General features: G+C 38.8%; 1 protein-coding gene across 11 annotated transcripts in view; it reads right to left on the bottom strand.

Moving 5' to 3' along the window:
- The window catches only part of CENPC (centromere protein C), a 69,301-nt gene that overhangs the window by 21,610 nt on the left and 27,677 nt on the right, over nt 1-20,014 (bottom strand). For 7 of the 11 annotated variants that reach the window (XR_006290358.1, XR_006290359.1, XM_037896592.2 and 4 more), the window contains 7 exons: nt 19,141-19,179; nt 16,893-16,975; nt 16,454-16,522; nt 14,272-14,376; nt 5,376-5,462; nt 1,200-1,295; nt 663-817 (listed from right to left, as the gene is read on the bottom strand). Coding sequence is in view for 9 of the 11 variants with exons in the window: in XM_037896592.2 (XP_037752520.1) it covers nt 663-817; nt 1,200-1,295; nt 5,376-5,462; nt 14,272-14,376; nt 16,454-16,522; nt 16,893-16,975; nt 19,141-19,179 (634 nt within the window). In the remaining 2 variants the exon portion in view is untranslated. The remainder of the gene's footprint in view (nt 1-662; nt 818-1,199; nt 1,296-5,375; nt 5,463-14,271; nt 14,377-16,453; nt 16,523-16,892; nt 16,976-19,140; nt 19,180-20,014) is intronic. The other 4 variants (XM_043545311.1, XM_043545309.1, XM_043545310.1 and 1 more) reach the window with 2 other exon arrangements.

The following is a 20,014-nucleotide window of genomic DNA, read 5'->3' on the forward strand; positions in this document are numbered from 1 at the left end:
ATCAAAAGCAAATATTCTATCATTAGTGAGATATTCTCTTTGCAAAATGATTGTAGCAAAATCAAACAAATCAAAATCTAACAAAGAAAAAAATCCTTTATGCTAAAACTTTCCCCCCTCATATACACCAAAGTTTTTTTGTATAAATGCAAATTAAAACTTCCAAAAAACTCTCAAAAAACAATAAGCCCTTAACTCCTCTCATCACTCCCCCCAACCCACTACAATTTATGGCTGTGAAATCAAGCATTTAATAAAGACAGGTATTTGAAATGTAAAAGTCTTAATAGAGAAGAAAACTTTACATTGCTACCTACATTTTATGGTATTTATTAACAATATATGGATATTTTTTCCATATAATGAAGAACACAGGAAGGCTAATGTGTACCAGGTGGCTCAGTTACTTTTGTAGAGCAAAGTTTAACTTGGTGAATTTCCCTTATTTTTCAGTGTTTGATTCTACAATTTAAATGTTTCATTAACATGTTTTCTGCACGTATTCCTTTTTAAGAAAACATGTAATAAAAGTTACAAATACAGCATTAACTTCAAGTAGTAGAGTACTTCTAACAATACTAAATAGGTCTTTAAAGTATCAAAGCCTTTCAGTACATGGTATTTTGCTATACAAGAATATATAAGGAAACCGATGTACTCACTATATTATCTGTGTAAACAAATTGGTGCCCCTTTTCTTTAAGTGGTTTCAAGATCAATTTACCAGCAGCAAAAACAGATGTGTTCAGGTTTTTATATATTTCCACTGACTCATCATTAAAGAAACAAGAATGATTACTTCCAGTGTTAACACACTCTACAGAAAAACAAAATTGACAGAAGCTGAATAATATCCACATGTATATTAAACATTTTTGTCATTAGCACAGTACATCCTCCAATTTCTTAATCATATTGAGTACTCAGCATAGTACTTTGTTGTAAGATTCCAAAGTACCAGGTTCAGCAGCAGACTGAAAAATTCTAGAGTAGTGTGCTATCTCCCTTTTTCCCCTTCTCTGGCTCCCCTGACTTTCTGCATGAGGAAGGAAGAGGGGTATCTCAGCACCTCAAGAGTTTAGGTGTGCAGAGGAAGCCCTGATCAGCATACTTCCCTGAATGACCCCAAAGGAGGACCAAATTCTGCAGTCTTGTCACAGAATTCCTCAGAACCCAGTCAAGTCACTTCAGCAACTTACCTAGCAAAACCTCTTCATTAATGGTTGGATCCCATACAGCAGTTGGCTTAGAAGTATCTGCTAGGGAGACATTCAAATGTTCAGCAACATGACTCCCTGCAAAAGAACAGTGTAAAAAAAAAAAAAAACACTAATCACTGTACATTTTTAAACCAACCTGAGATGTTATGCCACCACCACTTTCCAAATATTTTAGAATTCAAATGCATAGTTAAGGATTTAAATAATTCCCCAAATTTTAAATATTCAAATAGGTTGAAAGACTACTTCCTTAATAAATGGGAATTACTTGTAATACTAAATTTTGGAAGCTATAATTTCTCAGTGGAGTCACTCTCTTATGCAAGACAAACAGGGACTCCTGAGAACAGTGGTAACTGCTCCTGTCACAACAGTAACAACAATACATACCCAAGTTGTTCATTTGCTGCTTTAAAGACACTGGAATTCCTGAAGCCACTTAGAATTTTAAACATTTTATGAAATCCAAAAAAAGCCTTCCCCCTACTAAATTCTGATGGACGTGACTGAGTGAGTGGGAATACTGAAAGATGAAACCTTCAAAGAAAAATTATTACAAGTGAAGGTTTTCCTTTTCTTTACAAGCTTACAGGATCTTCACTTGGAGATTAAAATCCCAAGGGATATTTCTAAAATAAAAGTAAATCTTCCAGCCAAATGTCAGGAAGTCAGTGTAACTTCTTGCAAAGTACAGAAAATTAAGACTCCTCTGAGGAAAAATCTTCATGACGAGTGAAGGTAATCAAACCAAAGTAAGATATCCCAAATCTCACACAAACTAAGGGGCAGGACAGTTTGGGCACCCTATAACTGGGGAGTAATTTCTACAAGCAGTCAGAACCTCGATTTCTTTCTCAATGTCAAATGCAACCTATATCACTTCATAAATACATGGAGAATACCACATGGCAGCTTTGCAGATATCCTACACAGGGACAAATCTAAGGTTGGAAACAAAGCCACTCTGCCTCAGATAGATAAGTTTTCACATGAACCCTCTCCAAACTGCAGGCTTCCATGTGCTATAGCAGTGACAGATGCAATCAGACATTTCAACATAGTTCTCTTGGTTTCAGTAGAACTTGGGGATTTATGTTAGAAAATTTACTCAGTTTTTTTTCATTTAAGGGTTTTAGTCTGCATCAGCTAAAAACCCAGTGTTGTTCGTGAAGTGTTGATGAAGGAGTGCCTCTGAGGATGACTGGCTTATTAAACTGGAAAATTACCACCCCCTTCAGAGGGAAATTCAGAGATGTCTGAAGTATCAGCTAGTCTTAAGAAATAAAGTATAAAGGTTTAGTCACTAGAACCTAAAATTATTTTGCTACCAGCTGAAGTCAGAAATGACTTACCAGGTAGGAAACGTGACCCCAAAAGTACCAAGTGCCTCAAAAGCAATATTTAGCATAATCAGGAACATATTAATATCCCATGACAGAGGGCTCTTTACTGGGGGTTTCAAAGTGAACCTGATAAATGATGGCAGAAACTCATCTTCTTTCAGTGATTTCACAATAGGTCAGACCTGCTGCCAAAAGGACATTTAGTAAATGGGTCTTCAATCCAAATTAGGGCGGTCGAATAAGTGCAGTTAACTCACATGATTAACTCAAATTAATCGTGATTAAAAAATGTAATCACGATTAATCACAGTTTTAATCGCACCTTTAAACAATAGAATATCAATTGAAATGTATTAAATATTTGGATGTTTTTCTACATTTTCATATATATTATATTCTGTGTTCTAATTGAAATCAAAGTGTATATTATTTTTGATTACAAATATCTGCACTATAAAAATAATAAAAGAAATTGTATTTTTCAATTCACCTCATACAAGTACTGTAGTGCAATCTCTGTCATGAAAGTGCAACTTACAAATGTAGAATTTTTTTTGTTACATAACTGCACTCAAAAATAAAACAATGTAAAACTTCAGAGTCTACAAGTCCACTCAGTCCTACTTCTTGTTCAGCCAATTGCTAAGACAAACAAGTTTGTTTACATTTACAGGAGATAATATTGCCCTCTTCTTTTTTACGTCACCAGAAAGTTAGAACAGGCATTTGCATGGCACTTTTGTAGCTGGCATTGCAAGATATTTACTTGCCAGATACGATAAAAATTCGTGTGCCCCTTCATGCTTCAGCCATCATTCCAGAGGACATGCTTCCATGCTGATGACGCTCATTAAAAAAATAATGCGTTAAATTTGTGACTGAATTCCTGAGGAAGAATTGTATGTCCCCTATTCTGTTTTACCCACATTCTCCCATATATTTCATGTTATAGCAGTCTCAGATGATGATCCAGAACATGTTGTTCATTTTAAGAACACTTTCACAGCAGATTTCACAAAATGCAAAGAAGATATCAATGTGAGATTTGTAAAAATAGCTGCAGCACTCAACCCAAGGTTTAAGAATCTGAAGTGCCTTCCAAAATCTGAAAGGGCCGAGGTGTGGAGCATGCTTTCAGAAGTCTTAAAAGAACAACACTCCGACATGGAAACTACAAAACCCGAACCACCAAAAAAGAAAATCAACCTTCTGCTGGTGGCATCTGACTCAGATAATGAAAATGAACATGTGATGGTCCGCACTGCTTTGGGATGGTTATTGAGCAGAACCTGTCATCAGCATGGATGCATGTCCCCTGGAATGGTGGTTGAAGCATGAAGGGACATATGAATCTTTAGCGGACCTGGCACATAAATATCGTGCAACGCCGGCTACAATGGTTCCATGAGAACGCCTGTTCTCACTTTCAGGTGGCATTGTAAACAGGAAGCGGGCAGCATTATCTTCTAAAAATTTTAACCAAACTTGTTTGTCTGAGAAATTGGCTGAACAAGAAGTAGGACTGAGTGGATTTGCAGGCTCTAAAATTTTACATTGTTCTATTTTTGAATGCAGGTTTTTTTTGTACATAAGTCTACATTTGTAAGTTCAACTTTCATGATAAAGAGACTGCACTACAGTACTTGTATTAGGTGAATTGAAAAATACTATTTCTTTTGTTTTTTTACAGTACAAATATTTGTAATAAAAAATCAATATAAAGTGAGCATTGTACCTTTTGTATTCTGTGTTGTAATGGAAATCAATATATTTGAAAATGTAGAAAACATCCAAAAATACTTAAATAAATGGTATTCTATTATTAACCGTGCAATTAATCATGATTAATTTTTTTAATTGCTTGAGAGCCCGAATCCAAGTTCACAAGTGAAAGTCTTCAGAGTTTTTGTTTTGTGCATTTTAAAGTAGTTAAAGCAGTTTTAGTGGGAGGCGTACCTGCCCTACACCACAAATCTTTTCCAAGTTAAAATTATATTTGTTTCTCATAGACTCCATTCTAGAAAGTAGGAAGTCTCAATACCTCTGCTCAGAAATATCAGGCTTCTGGAATTATATCCATTACCAGATAACAGACTGACAAGGAGCCAGCTTCTTTACTGGGATGGAATATGGTGCTTTGGTTCTAAGTGATCATCTGCAGACCAACTCAATCATAGGAAATGAGATCAGTCACCACCATCTGCAGTATGAACAAGAACTGTACTTATCTCATCAGCAGAGTCAGCTAACATTTTTAGAACAACTGTCCTCGTCCACACTGAAGGTAAAATCATTCAACATCAACATGTTGTCTAACACAATGTGTTTTCCCAATATACGTAAGACCTTCGTGTATTGCCTTTTGGGATGATATTGGTGTTGCTTGCATTCATGAAACGTTTGGTAGTTACAGCAGCTTGCCCACACATAATAGGAGTACATGCATTAACTTACACTATCTAACCAATACGCTGATCAATGACAGAACTACAGTTCACCTTCTTTACCTATTGCTCTGAGTTTATCACCAACCTCCGATTCCCTCAAGTAGCTCCCCCTTTCTCGCCACATGAAGTTCTTCTTAATCGAGGGTTAGCCATGACCAGTGTTTTAAAGCCCAATGTCCTTGTCCACACTAACATGTTAGTTTTAATTCATACTAATATGTTTTAACATTAATTACACTTCTTACAAAATTTTCCCCCAAAGGAGTACTGAGGGGTGTGAAGAGCTAGCACTGTGCATAATATGAACCATTGCTCCATACTGCTATTGAAATAAAAAACAAAATAAGTTTCAAGGAAGTTTATACTTGTTTTTGGTGTATGTTTTCTCTTTACTCTAGCCTTCCTGCATGAATCCTTTTCAGGAGACACTATTCCACCTACCACAAACCCTCCTGAAACAGAAGAAAAGTAACAAACATTACTGCATAGTAGACATTTTAAAAGTTATTTTTATGAAAAAGCATATTCATTTTTTTTCTTTAAAAAAACAGTGCAGTTTAGAATTTACTCTGTTTGGACACATTGCTTTTTTTTGGCCACAAATCGGACATCAGGAATGACAACATGCAAAAGCCAGTAGAACACTTCGATCTTCGTGGACATTCTATAACAGATTTAAAAGTAGCCATACTTGAACAAAAAAACTTCAGAAACAGACTTCAAACCGCAAAACTAAAATTCGTTTGCAAATTTAACACCATTAATTTGGGCTTGAATAGGGACTGGGAGTGGCTGGCTCACTACAAAAGCAGCTTTGCCTCTCCTGGAATTGACACCTCCTCCTCAAGTATTGGGAGTGGACTACATTCACCCTGATCGAATTGGCCCTGTCCACACTGGTTCTCCACTTGTAAGGTAACTCCCCACTCTTCATGTGTCAGTATATAACGCCTGCATCTGTAATTTTCATCCATGGATCTGAAGTGTTTACCCACCCACGAAAGCTTATGCCCAAATAAATCTATTAGTCTTTAAGGTGCCACCGGACTCTTTGTTATTGCTTTTTCGGTTAACTTGTTTTTTTAATCACCACCTTTTGTGAAGCGACCCAGACAGGAATCCAGTCCAAAAACTCAGATTCTCTCTCAAGGCTAGATCCACAGATCGGGTCTATAGCTGTGGGCAGAATCAAAGCTGACTGGATTACTGACGGGAACTAGCTCCCACCTTCCAGAGACCCACTGAGTTTTGTTCCGCCTCCTGTAACTACTTGCAGGGCAGTGGAATTCAGCACCTGCTGTGAGAGAATCAAAAATCCTGAAGAAACAGTCTCCTACCTGGAAGTTCCACAGTGCTCGCCCATCCACCTAGCTCCCTGCCTGCCCAGGTAACAGGCTCAGGGGATGGTGAAGAAAGGTCCAAACAGGAGCCCAACGCTGCATTCCTCCTGCTCTGTATTCCGGCAACACGGAGCAGGCGGAGAGGTTTAGGTCTCATGTGCACTTCAGCTTCCTCATCCGCTGGGTTGGAAAGGCTTTGCTTTGGCCACCTTACTCCGAGCCAGGCCCCAGGCACACCCCCCTCAGTGGGGAGTCAGACAGCCAGGCAGCAAATGTATTGAAAAACGGCAAGAAAATGATGAGAGCCCTTCAGCCACCAAAGGGGGTTTCATCAAAGCACAGTGGCCCAGGGAAACCATAAGCAGGACCAGCTGAATCTGCCACAGACAGAGTCTGAACCAGTCTGCTTCTGGCATGCCCCCCCTCACAGCGCAGGTTTCATCATCCCCCATCACTTCCATCATCGGACAATTTGGTCTCCTTCCTGCAACACCAAGGGAAGTCAGGAATTCTGCATGGAGGAGAGAAGAAAGGAATCTTCCCCCCTCCCCGCATGAAATAAACACCCTCTTTGGCTAGGGAGCTCTTAGATTTGGCACGAAACATGCCTGCCATCTTGTTAGCCTCAATCAGCAGCTGCACTGTCCCCTTACAGATCTTTTATCCACTCTTAAAGGGGAAACATAAAGAGATGCCTGTTAGCAGAACAGGTTCACAGTACTCCTCATCTGACTCGGGTTCCAAATCCCACCTCCCCAAAGGAGTAAAATTTTTAAAAGGATTCAAGAAATTACCTCAGACACTTAGGTATGTCTAGGGTTAGTTGGACTCAAGTCAGCTGACCCATGTCAGGGAACCTTGGGCTTGAGCATCTACATTGCATTTTAATCCTAGGTTGAGGATTTTCTAACCTGCGCTTGAACCTAGGGCTCTAGCGTCCACACTGCAGTGCACAGACCCGAGTCAAAGTAAACATATCCCGAAGTGCTTAGCACCTCCACCCCATGTCAACACTCTAGCCCTAAGAATGTGGTGCACTGTGGGAAAACTATTGCCCACCCTGTTTCCTAACTGTGGTAGTGTTATTGGTGGGACTCAGATGCCCATAAGGAATACATGGGTACATAAACTGCATACGCAGCTCCTTTTGTGGCTGTCTCAGTAGAATGACTGTAGTTTGAGAAGGCCTTATACTGAAGTACCATCTAAGCTGAGAACTGGGCTCTCCATCTCTAGGCTGGGTCACATTGGCAGGAAAATGCCTTTATCCCTGCCTCCATACTCCAGGAGGCAGGGATAAAGGATTCCCTGGAGACTGCAGGGAAGTTTTGAGGCTGGCTCCCACTCGCTGCCCCGACAGTGCATGCAGCCTGAGCATCCCTGCACATGCAGCCCCAGGGAGGACAGGAGGGGCTACGAGCAAGGGCCAGAGAGCGGAGCAAGAACCAAACAGCTGCCCTGCAGGGAGGGGGAGTGGCAAGGCTCCAAGGTCAGCACGACCGGGGGAGGGATGATTCCCAACATCCCGGAGCTGCCTCCCAGCTGTCAGCTTTGCTCCCTGCTCTGGGCAAGCTCCATGCAGCAGTGAAGATGAGCCAGAAGGGGGAGCACACTTGACCAGGCAGCTGCTGCCGGGAACTCTGGGATACATCTGGAGGTCTTCTGGGACCCAAGCCAAGCCAGGGCTTTGTGCCCACAGGAAAGCAATAGGGCTCCGACCCGAGGTCCCAGCTTAACACAGGCTTGGACCTTCCAGCCCTGCAGGGTCCTGGAACCCTGGGTCCAAACCCTAGCTTAACACAATTGGCGTGTGGACACAAAGGAGGTTTGGTTTGAGCCTGGGCTCAAGCCTGGACGTATATTTATGTGTAGACCTTTCCTTGGAGAAAACTGACCTGTTCTCGTGGGATAGCAGCAATTCCTCTGACTCATCACCAGAGGGCACCAGAGCTAAAGGCTCTGTTCAGAACATTTTCACACATACAAAGAAAAAGCATAATAAAAGGAATAGAATTGTCTCTCTCTGGTGGTTCTTCAGCTTTATCATCATTTAATTCATTTTCATCCTCTTCTTCATGGTCATCACAAAAGAAAAAGAAGGTTAGGAAATCTGTTCAATCTAAGTCCAAGAGAGGAAAGTCAGGATCGTCACAGAAGGAAGATGAATTCTCAATCTCAGTCTGAATCACAGGCTGACATAAAAGCACAACGATCTTTTTTCCACGTGAATCATTTGAGACAATGTTACAAAAGGTGATTAGATGCTTGGGTATTCCATCAGATGAGCCCATCAGAAAAGATTCCAAGGAGAAGAAGAGCGGATTGGTACAGAAATTACAAAAAGGTATTTTCCAACCAGTTTAAACCCTGAACCGCACATTCCTCTTCATCTCTATTTGGAAAAAATAATTAAGACCAAATGGAAAACACTGGCAAAGTCCGTGAGATTGTCCCCTAGGTCTACAGCAAAGCAAATGGAACAAGTCTAAGCCCAGATAGTGGAGAGACCAGCCTTCCCGCAATGAAACTGAAGACACCAGAAAATGCCTGAATATGGTCAGGAGAGTTTGGACAAGTAACATCTTGGGGGGAGACTATTAAAATTCAAGGACCAATGGCCTCTCTGCGCATCAGACAGATGGGTCCTGGATGTGGTTCGAGAAGAGTACATCATAGAATTCTCAAAGATCCTGAATGATCTATTTCCTTCCTTCTCCAGTATCCTCAAATCCACAAAAAAAGAAAAATATGTTGAAGACCATAGATCATCTTTTGCAAATCAGAGATTGTTCCAGCCACTACTTAATCTTGTTTCTGGTACCCAAGAGATCCAGGTAGGACTGAATTGTCTTGGACTTAAACCACCCGAACAAGTTCATAAGGAGAATCAAATAAAAGATGCAGACCTTGAAGTCCATAGTGGTGCAATCTGCCGAGGGGACTATCTTGTGCCAATCAAATTGAAATAAACCTATTTTCATGTTCCAATTCATCAAACGCAGAGGAGATTTCTGCAATTCACTCAAGGGACCCATCACTTTCAAAATAAACCACTGCCTTTCAGACGGTCATCCATGCCTTCAGTGTTCACAAAAGTCCTTGTTGTTCTGTGGCTTTTCTCAGACAGAAAGGGATATAGGTATACTGTTTCCTGGACAACATTCATCAGAGCCCGTCCAAGGAGGGGTCCACTCAAGCAACTGAGTCAACAATTCAAATGTTGCAACAGCACATATTTATAGTAAATTTCAAAAAAGGGTCATATCTTGGAGTGTAGATGAAGAGGTACACACAAAATCTTTCAGTCAGCTGAAAGAGGAACAAGATCAGATCAGCAATTACCCTCCTGAGAATGTGAGTAGGCACCCTCCTGAACTTTCTAGGGATGACTGTATCCTGCACAGGGATAATGCCCTAGGCAAAAAATGCATGAGGACTCTGTAGAATTTTCTGCTGTCCCTTCCCTGAAATTTTCTGATTTTCCCATCTCAAAAAGTAAACATTCCATCACTTGTGTTGAAATTCCTGCATTGGTGGATGAGTCCAGAGATGTTCCAGGGAGGGTTGGTCACGGCAGAGCCAGAGAGGTCTGTCATAACAAGAGACACACCAGTCTTGAAAGATGTGGCATGTCCTCCAAGTCAGTGGCTCAAAAGACACTTTCCTTGAAACAAAAAAACAACAAATTTTCTACAGCTTAGAGCATTAAGTATGCTCTTTGACAACTGGCCCCAGTGTTGCCAAACAGTCATATTCTGGTAACGACACAACCAAGAGGGAAGTACGAGGTCAAGGGATTTACAAAAGGAAGTTGCATCACTAATGCAGTGGGTGGAAACCCATCTATTGTCTAACAGGGCCTTGCATATCAAGGGCACCACCAATATGAAGGTCAGCTGTCTGAAGAGAAGAAAAGTTGATCAGGCAGAATAGTCTTCACTACAAGTCCTTCCAACTGATCATCAAAAATTTTGGGGTTCTGAAGTGGATCTTTTTGCATTCAAGGCAAACTGGAAGGTTCACAATACTTTACAAGAAAAAGAAAGCCAGGAGCTCTAGGCATTAATTAGGTAAAAGTTAAAAAATTTAAAGTTTTTAATTTAACTTTTGTCTTATTAATGTTACTGCAGCATTCAGAGTATTTCCCGTACTTAATGTAGGGAACACCATAAATACTGTGTTGATGTTAATTTTGTTGCAATTAGTAATTGTAAAGATTGCTTTAATTAATATATATAATGTAAAAAAATAATTACAAAATTACTGGACAAGAAGAACCAAAGAGATGTAATATTTAGATGTTAGTAACCATTTTTCTAATTCTCGCTTAAAATATACTTCATTCTAATTAATTCACACGTATTAAAAAAGGCTAAAAGCTGGTAAACAAAACATGATAGAGGGCAAAATCACACACATCCGATGCATAAAAGAAATCTGTCCAGTACCGATGGTGAAAGAGACTCTTTTGACATGAGTTTGCAACTTCATACAAAAAGGTGAGTGCAATTTTGGCCAACACGTACAAAGGTATTTTATCATACACTGCTAACAAATATTTTCTACCTTTTTATATCAGGAACCTCACCTACAGATCTGAGCATCACATCACATTACCAGAAAGATAGACAAACTGAAGGTAGTTTGGACCAAAAAAAAAAAAAAAATCTCTAATAAGTTCTTGGAATGTACTGGGGGACAACTTGTTTCAGAAGGTGAAGGAGTTAATCAGGGAACAATCATTTTAGAGTTAATTCTAACAGAGATTAATTGGTTGCAGATCTGATGATAGAAAGCAACCTGGGTGAAAGCAATCATAAAATGATAGACAGATTTCATGATTCTAAGGAAAGGAAGGAGAGAGAGCAGCAGAATAAGGACAATGGACTTCAAAAAAGCAGACTTTTACAAACTCAGAACTGGTAGGCAAGGTCCCATGTAGGGATAAAATCAGAAAGACTAAAGCACAAAACAAGTTACACCTAATAAGAGACACAAACGGCAATATTAAGAGGTTCTATAAATACATCAGGTGCAAGAGAAAGATTAAGGAAAGCATAGGCCCTCTACTTAGCAGGGAAGGAGAGCTAATGATGGATGACACCAAGAAGGCTGAAGTATTTAGTGCTGATTTTGCTTCAGTATTCACTTAAAAGTTCGTGACCAGATGTTTAACACAATTAATATTATCTAGGGGGAAGGAAGAAAGTCAAAATAGGAAAAAGACAGGTGAAAGAATATTTAGATAAGTTAGATGTATTCAAGTCAGCAGGGCCTGATGAAGTTCACCCTAGGATACTTAAGGAACTAGCTTACGCAATCTTGGAACATTTAACAATTATCTTTGACAACTCACGGAGAATGGGTGAGGTCCCATCAGACTGGAAAAGGGAAAACATAGTACCTATCTTTAAAAAGAGAAACAAAGAGGACCTGGGGAATTATAGACCAGTCAGACTAACTTTGATACCTGGAAAAATAATGGAAAAAATTATTTATCAATTTGTAAGCACCTAAAGGATAATAGGGTCGTAAGTAATATACAACATGAATTTATCAAAAAAAAAATCATGCCAAACCAAACTAGTTTCCTTCTTGAGTGTTACTGGCCAACCAGATGGGGGAGAAGCAGCAGATTTGATATATCTTGATTTTACTAAGGCTTTACCTCGCAGGGGTGCATATCCATGGTCTCTTGAGACTGAAGGATGCCTACCAAAGTAAGGCTTTTGACACAGTCCCTCATGACATTCTCATAAGCAAACTAGGGAAATGTGGTCAGATGAATTACTATAAGATGGTGCACAACTGATTGAAAGACCATAGTCAAAGAGTAGTTATCAACGATTCTCTGTCAAACTGGGAGGATGTATCTAGTAGAGGTCCCACAGTGGTCTGTCGTGGGTCTGGTACTATCCATCATTTTTATGAATTACTTGGATAATAAAGTGGAGACTATGCTTATTAAATTTGCAAATACCATCAAGCTAGGAGAGGTTGCAAGTACTCTGGAGGACAGCATTAGAATTCAAAATGATCTTGACAAACTGGAGAAATGATCTGAAATAAAGAGGATGAAATTCAACAAAGACACATGCCAAACACTACACTTCGGAAGGAAAAAATCAAATCTACAACTACAAAATGGGGAACAAGGCACTGCTGAAAAGGCTCTGGGGGTACAGTGGATCACAAATTGAATATAAGCCAACATTGTGATGCAACTGTAAAAAAAGCAAATATCTTTTGGGTGTTTTAAGAGGATTGTCATATGGAACACACTGGAAGTAACTGTCTCACTCTACTCAGCATTGGTGAGACCTCAGCTGGAGTACTGTGTCCAGTTCTGGACACCCTCAGAAAGATATGGACAAACCTGACAGACTACAGAGCAAAGCAATAAAAACGATAAAAGTTTTAGAAAGCCTGACCTATGAGAAAACGTTAAAAAATTGGGTACATTTAGTCTTGAGAAAAGAAGACTGAGGGGTGACCTTGATAACACTGTTCAAATACGTTATGGGCTTTTATAAAGGGGAGAGTGATCAATTGCTCTCCAAGTCCACTGAAGGTAGGACAAGAAGTAATCAGCTTAATCAATAGCAAGGGAGATATAGGTTAGCTATTTAGAAAGGTTTTCCCAATATAAGCATAATTAAGTACACTAACAGGCTTCCAAGAGAGGTTATGGAATTCCCATCACTGGAGGTTTTAAGAACAGGTTAGACAAACACCTACCAGGGACTGTCCAGGTAGGTCCTGCCTCAGCCAGGGGGAGGGATAGCTCAGTGGTTTGAGCACTGGCCTGCTAAACTCAGGGTTGTGAGCTCAATCCTTGAGGGGGCCATTTAGGGATCGGGGGGCAAAAATTGGGGATTGGTCCTGCTTTGAGCAGGGGGTTGGACTAGACGATCTCCTGAGGTCCCTTCCAACCCTGATATTCTATGATTCTATGACTGAACCAGATGACCTCTCAAGGTCCCTTACAGTCCTACATTTCTATGATTCGAAAAGCAAGAAAAATAATCAAGCAGCATGGATGACTGATCTATCCAGAAAGACTAAAAACTAAGATATACGGGCCAGACATTCAGAAGAGCTTAGCACAGTTTGGGCTGATTTTTCAAAATTGCTTAGAACTCATGCAGGACACCTAAAGCAAGTAGCCAGATTCAAAAAAAAAAAAAAAAACCTCAGGATCGAGCAGTTCCCATTGAGAGCAAATGCAGCTGAGTTCTTTCAAAAATCTGGCCCTACTTCTAGGTATGCAATACTTAAGGAAGGCGAATCAACTATTTAAAAAAACAAGGATGGAGAAAATTTAATGCAATCACAGACAATGCGATTAAACTAAGAAAAAATGTAGGCTGACATGCAAGGAAAAAATCCTTAACAGTGAGATGTATTCCATTACTTGCGACATTTAAAATCAGACTGGATGAATTAGAACAATAGACACAGAAAAATAATTCTGCACTGGAAGAAGGACCAGAGTCAGCCTAACAGGTGGTTTCCTTCTCTTACCTTCATGATTCTGTATTGTAGGAGAATACAGATTTGGCAAAATCACTTTATTCCCCCCTTTAGGAATATAACATTAACATACAGAAGTACAGAATGAGCAGCTTCACTTTCTGAGGGTGTGTAGCAATCTCTTATGACATTATTTCTAGTTATATATGTTTTAAGGAGAATACTTAATGGCTATGGGGAGCAAATGAGAAAGAAACTGAGGGAAAAACAACTGAGTCAGTTTGAGGCCACAGATGTCACTGATTATTGTTTTGGTTTTTAGTACATAAGTATGGTCTAATGAATATGATTCAAAAGGATTTATTACAAAAAATAAGTCCCGATATATACTCTGATAATGCAGTAAATTAAAATTAAAGACAAGCAGAAATATATTTAGAAACAATACCTGAAGGTCTCATCATATAGTTCACACGCTCCCCTCGCCAATACTCCAAAGGCTTTAGTCGTATTCTTTTTGTCCGACGAACATTGGGTGTTTGGGATGGCATTACTAATGAACAGATTAAAAGAAAAAATAGTTCACATTGGATAAAATAAACCCAGATGTTATCAGTAGAAGTCCAACACGCTCTAATTAATTAATCTGAATCATTACCCCTGTTGAAGGTCTAAAGTAAGCTGTCACTTCCCACAGCATAAGATACCTTGCTAATTTTGTAGGGATTTGTTTTCAATTGTGCATATTTCAATCTGGTGACTGTAGCATAGTCTGAAATTTCACTAGCGTGAGAGACTGTTGCTTTACAAAATGTGCACTCTTTTGCAAAATTACTGCATTGTTTATCTTTCAACCAGGCCTTTTAAAAAAAAATACAGCCAGCTTTCCGGATAATATTCAAAATGCGGGTCTAGTGACAAGCACACCAGGACTGGCAACATTTGAATAGTGTTCAACCACTGCTCTCACCATCAGGAGCTCAGAGATTATGACATTAATTAACATGCAACTATTTATTAGTCAAGTTTTTATCAGAATAGTGTTTAACAGAATACCTGTATAAAACCAATAGCACTATATATTAGGCTAATACAGAATATTCATCACATCCTTAACACTTAGGCTATAACACATTGCTTTTATGACTGCGCGAGAAAACAAGCGTTGTCAATCATATTTCACATGAGCACGTAGCACTGTAATACACAGATATTTCGCCCTATCTGTCCAACAATAGCCCCCATACTGGTTTTCCATTACATTTCATTCCATTTATCTCAGCAACCTCCTGAGGCATGTCACAAAATGGGTTCAAATAGTAAGAGTAATGAAGAGGCTATAATACATTAGAAGCAAAAGGAAAACCAAAGACAGAGTAGGTCCATTATTCAATGAGGAAGGAAAGACAGAAAATGCAGCAATCGCCAAAGTGTTAAATGCCTTTTTTGTTGTCAAAAAGGTAGCAATGATCAGATGACTAACATAGTGAACATCAGTGTAAATGGGTAGGACCTGAGGCTAAAATAGGGAAAGAACAAGTTAAGACTGACTTAGACAAGTTAGTGTCTTCAAATCAGCAGGGCCTGACAAAAAACATCCTAGAATACTTAAGAAACTGGCTGAAGAGATCTCTGAGCCATTAGCGATTATCTTTGAAAACTCAGACAGGAGAGATCCTACAGAACTGGAAAAGGGCAAATATAGTACCTATCTATAAAAAGAGGAATAAGGACAACTAAGGGAATTATAGACCAGTCAGCTTAATTTTGGTACCCAGAAAGATAATGGAACAAATAAATGAGTTTGTAAGCATCTAGAAGAAACTAAGGGGATAAGTAACAGTCAGTGTGGACTACTATAAACCTTGAACTATACAAGAGGAATAAGAGCTCTCGCTGCATCTGAAAGCACCTCACGGAGTGGAAACATAAGGCTTTGGTTAAAAGAATAAATGGCCAAGGCTTAATTTAAAGAAAAGAGGGTAAGATCTTTAAAATATACAGAGAAGTTAGAGTTAGATAACACAATTTATAATATTTATAACAAAGTGGCAAATGTTAAATACCAAAATCCACGTGTTTAAAATAATTTTTAAGACAAACAGAGTTTTAAACAATGAAATAAAAATGAGAGGGGCAAAATAAGAGAAAAATACTGATAATTAAACAAATCAGTAATATTAGCATGGTGAGGCTAAAAAGAAAATTGTTGACTATAACCAAAAAAGAGAAAGCTCAGAATTTATTCAACATATTTTTATATTTAAGGCCAGAGTTTAAATTCATTTTAAAATTAGACACGGGTTAATTCTGTTTTTAAAAGATGGAACTAACAAGTCCTGCCAATCACCATCATGACCACTTCTGCTCATTGCATTCTATTCTCCCACCCTTGGCATGTTTTTCATCTTAATAATATGCTCTTGGGGATTGCACCTTTCTATGTTTGCACAATAAGACCATAATCTGATTGGGATTATCACACTACCATAATATAAGAGAGAAAATTAACAACATTTTTTCCCCCACAAGTTTTGTGGGTCTTTATTGCGCTTAATAATTTATTGCAAAATTGAAAGCCTAGTTGTATTTCATGCACTTACATAAAGGAACTTAAAAAATAACCTTACCTAGTTTATGCTTTAGTGGTGTGTTTGACAAAAATTCACTTGCATCGCCCTTCAAGGCTATAGATTTATCTGAAAAATGCAATATAAATCACCACAACAGGGATTACCATGATCACATGCTATGTTTTTCCACAGGACTCTGGCCTCATTCAACCTCATTACATTTACATATAATTCAAAACCAAAGATATTTCCAAAATGTAGGTAAAACCCAATTTTTGAAGAAAAAAGCAATATATATATAAGTTAGTGCATTCATGGATGATCCCAGTAGACTAAAGAACAGACCTTCAGCCTCTTGGTTCTTCTGAAACCCTTCATGATACTGCATGCAATTTAAATTACGATGAGTAGTGTTTTAAATACTTTAAATTAAATTTGCAATATTCTCATGTATATAAAAAAGGAACTCAAAGAAAATGCCACCTTTAAACCTTACCTGAAGATGAATCCTCCCACTCACATGCAATAGGCTCATCATTTTTTGAAGTAAATTTTACATAACGTTTCAGTACAGGCCCACTTTAAAAAAAAAAGATAGCATCTGTGTGAAAATGTTAATTATGAACAATAAAAACATTACAAAACCAATAGTATCAAATTTCAAAGTTTTTTTTTCCATAATGCATTAATTTCTCCTTCTAAATATGTCAAATATTTTTCAATGTAATAAAAAACCATAACTGAGGGAAGAGGAAAAGAGGCTGTGGAAATGGATGTAGACATTCCATTGTACATTTGCAGCCTAATATGGGGAAATGGGAACAGAACCACATCTGGTATTTAAAAATTAAATTTATGACAATATTTGTAGAATTGGAGTGGCAGAACGTCTGTACTTAAGGGGCTTGGAAGATAGAGGACATGGTATCTATATATGCCCTGGCACATTGTAAGTAATGCAATGAACTTGGTAGACTGTTTTGCCCAAACAACAGAAATGCTTGACTGACAGACAGCTGGGACGGATTAGAAGCCCAGAGCAGCTGTAAAGAGAAAGTTTTGCACTTGCCCACAGGAGACTCCTAACCTAGAAGCAATAGTCTCCACACAACCCTTTCTAGTTAAACAGATGCATAGGCCATTGAAACCACTGAGACACTACTCTGGAGTCTTACGATAGATCCTTGATTTAGGGGAAGAAATTGAAGGGCAGTTGGGTCCATGCTCCCTCAGATATGGGTCCAAAACTAGAGAGCAAGTGCAAACTGCTCAACAGACATGCTAGCTACCAACAGAATGCGTGAGCTTGTGCGCCAGGGAGCACATCATTCAAGCGTGTGGATCCATGTAGACAATTATAGTGAGGAACCAGTTTACTCTAGTAAACAGTTCTATACTTAGCATTTATATGCCCTTTCTATTGATAGATTTCAAAGCACATTACAAACGTGTGTAAGTATTGCCCCCATTTTATTGCAAGGAAATGGAGGTACAAAGGTTAAGTGCTGTGTTTAACGTCAGCAGCAGCTGGGAAAGGGTGGGATAGCCAAGCTTCCATGACCTCTCACTGCCCCCATTTATACCAGAAACAGGGAGACCCATCCAAGTCCCACCACCACATGGCTGCCAGCGGACAGGAGTTGAATCTGGAAATCCCCCAGCTCTTCTGGAAGCCTTAAAGCAGTCAGCTTCTCCCGATGTCAGAGCTGCATTTCTTCAAATCAGCACTTCATTCTTTGACTCCTTCACTTCCTGCAGACAGACTTTCAGTGGCATTTACTCCATCTCCATACTTCCTCTTCTCCTCCTCCTGACAGATACCAAGAACCTCTCCCCACTCCCTTCTCTATGCCAACACTCTTTGCTCCTCATCATTGTGCCCTCAACTTTCCCTCCCTTCCCCATAATGTTCCATAGGTATCTATAAGTGCTTTAAAAAATGTTTTAAAAGGAGTAGGGAGGGGACAGAAAATAGAGACAATGGTTTAGAACTTGGACTAAGTTAAGCCCAGTCCTGAAACTTGATCCTCATTGGCCCAGTAGCCTGCCTACACAGAGTCCCAGTGAAGTTGGAGGAGTTCTCCACAGATCAAATTCCAGTAACAGTGCTTCAGGGAGCAGTCATCATTGATACACTCATCCTCCCTTCCTGCCTATTGTTGGTTACACTAACTGCATTAGGGCAGTTAGGACCCAACAGTCTGTGCTGAATTATAACCAAAATACTCCATAGCAAGCTGAACATAAAATTTGCAACTCCACCCACTGAACTCTGAGACACTGGTGTGGCAAACCAGAAATTCTGCAGCAGCTTCATTTAAATTAAAATATTGAGTTTCACTGAACTAAGATATGAAAATTAATAATACCATCAGCAGATGAGTTCCTGTATTATTTATTTTTATATTAAATTCCCTGACTGGGGATGTATGCATATATACAATGTCTAGCACAATCCCAGTCTCAGTGGGACTCCTATTACTAATAATAATATACTCCTACATCAATAGTAATGCTACTGATACTACAATTAGTATTACTGATACTACTGTTAACAGCTATTTACCAAGCAAGATTTAAAAATTCCAGTCTGATTTGGGATCAAGGCAACAAGTCTCAGGAAAAAAAGCAAAATCCTGGTGATGGCTCATTTATCCTATTGAGAAGGCTTTGCAGCGCTGCTACGGTCTCTTAGTGCTGAGAAATATTAAAATGAAAATTCTACACACAACAGAGGAAATTACCTGCTATGATTCTTGTTTTTCTCAGGCGCAGGAGAGACTCTAGAAGAGATGCAATTGTTAGTAATCTTACTGAAAGTAATTCTTTATAGAAAAGAGGGGCATATGGAAGGAGTTTTAGAAAAGTACTGATGCAAAATAAGAGTACAGAAGTTAGTTTGGCAGAAGCTGAGACAGGCTTCGTCAGCTGTAATGACCAATCATAAATCGAGTACTAACTTCACTACAAGTAAATATTGTGCAAAAGTAAATATGTTTGTTAAAAGTAATTGATCAAAGTAACAAGTTCCTTTTTTAAAATAATATCAGGAAGTCATAAGATTGCTTTTTCAAGCCCAAGGCTAAGGTGAATAGTTTGGTCACTTCTCTTGATATTTGTCACTCATATTTTGGACATTATTCTTGGTACTTAGGACTAAGGTGAGTGGTAATTTTTAGACTGTAATAATGACTATTAATGGAATTTACTTTTCATGGTCTCTTCTGTTTACTATATAAATTCACTCACCTTGAAAAATATCAGACTAACCAATTTGATTTGTTTATGAACAGTTTCCACACAGTTTAATTTGTGTCTATGTATTTCTAACATTTCCCTCCCCCATTATCTGGATGTCAGACTCATAGAATGCTACAATTCTGGTTGGCTTAACTATATTATTCAACAAAAAACCCTATGCATAAGCAGTTTCCAAAAAACTATTTCTATCAGTCTTGGGTTTGGAGAATTTGGTATTTTACAGGTCTAGACATTTATATGATAAGAAGAACAGTTACATTAGACAGAATAAAACATTTAGAAATCAAGAAAGAACAAACTCTCTTGGATCAGGGCATAAGTCAAACACTGACTAACAGGGTTAGGAGGAAGCACCCC

Source organism: Chelonia mydas, chromosome 4 (genome assembly GCF_015237465.2).
Source record: "Chelonia mydas isolate rCheMyd1 chromosome 4, rCheMyd1.pri.v2, whole genome shotgun sequence".
Lineage (NCBI taxonomy): Eukaryota > Metazoa > Chordata > Testudines > Cheloniidae > Chelonia > Chelonia mydas.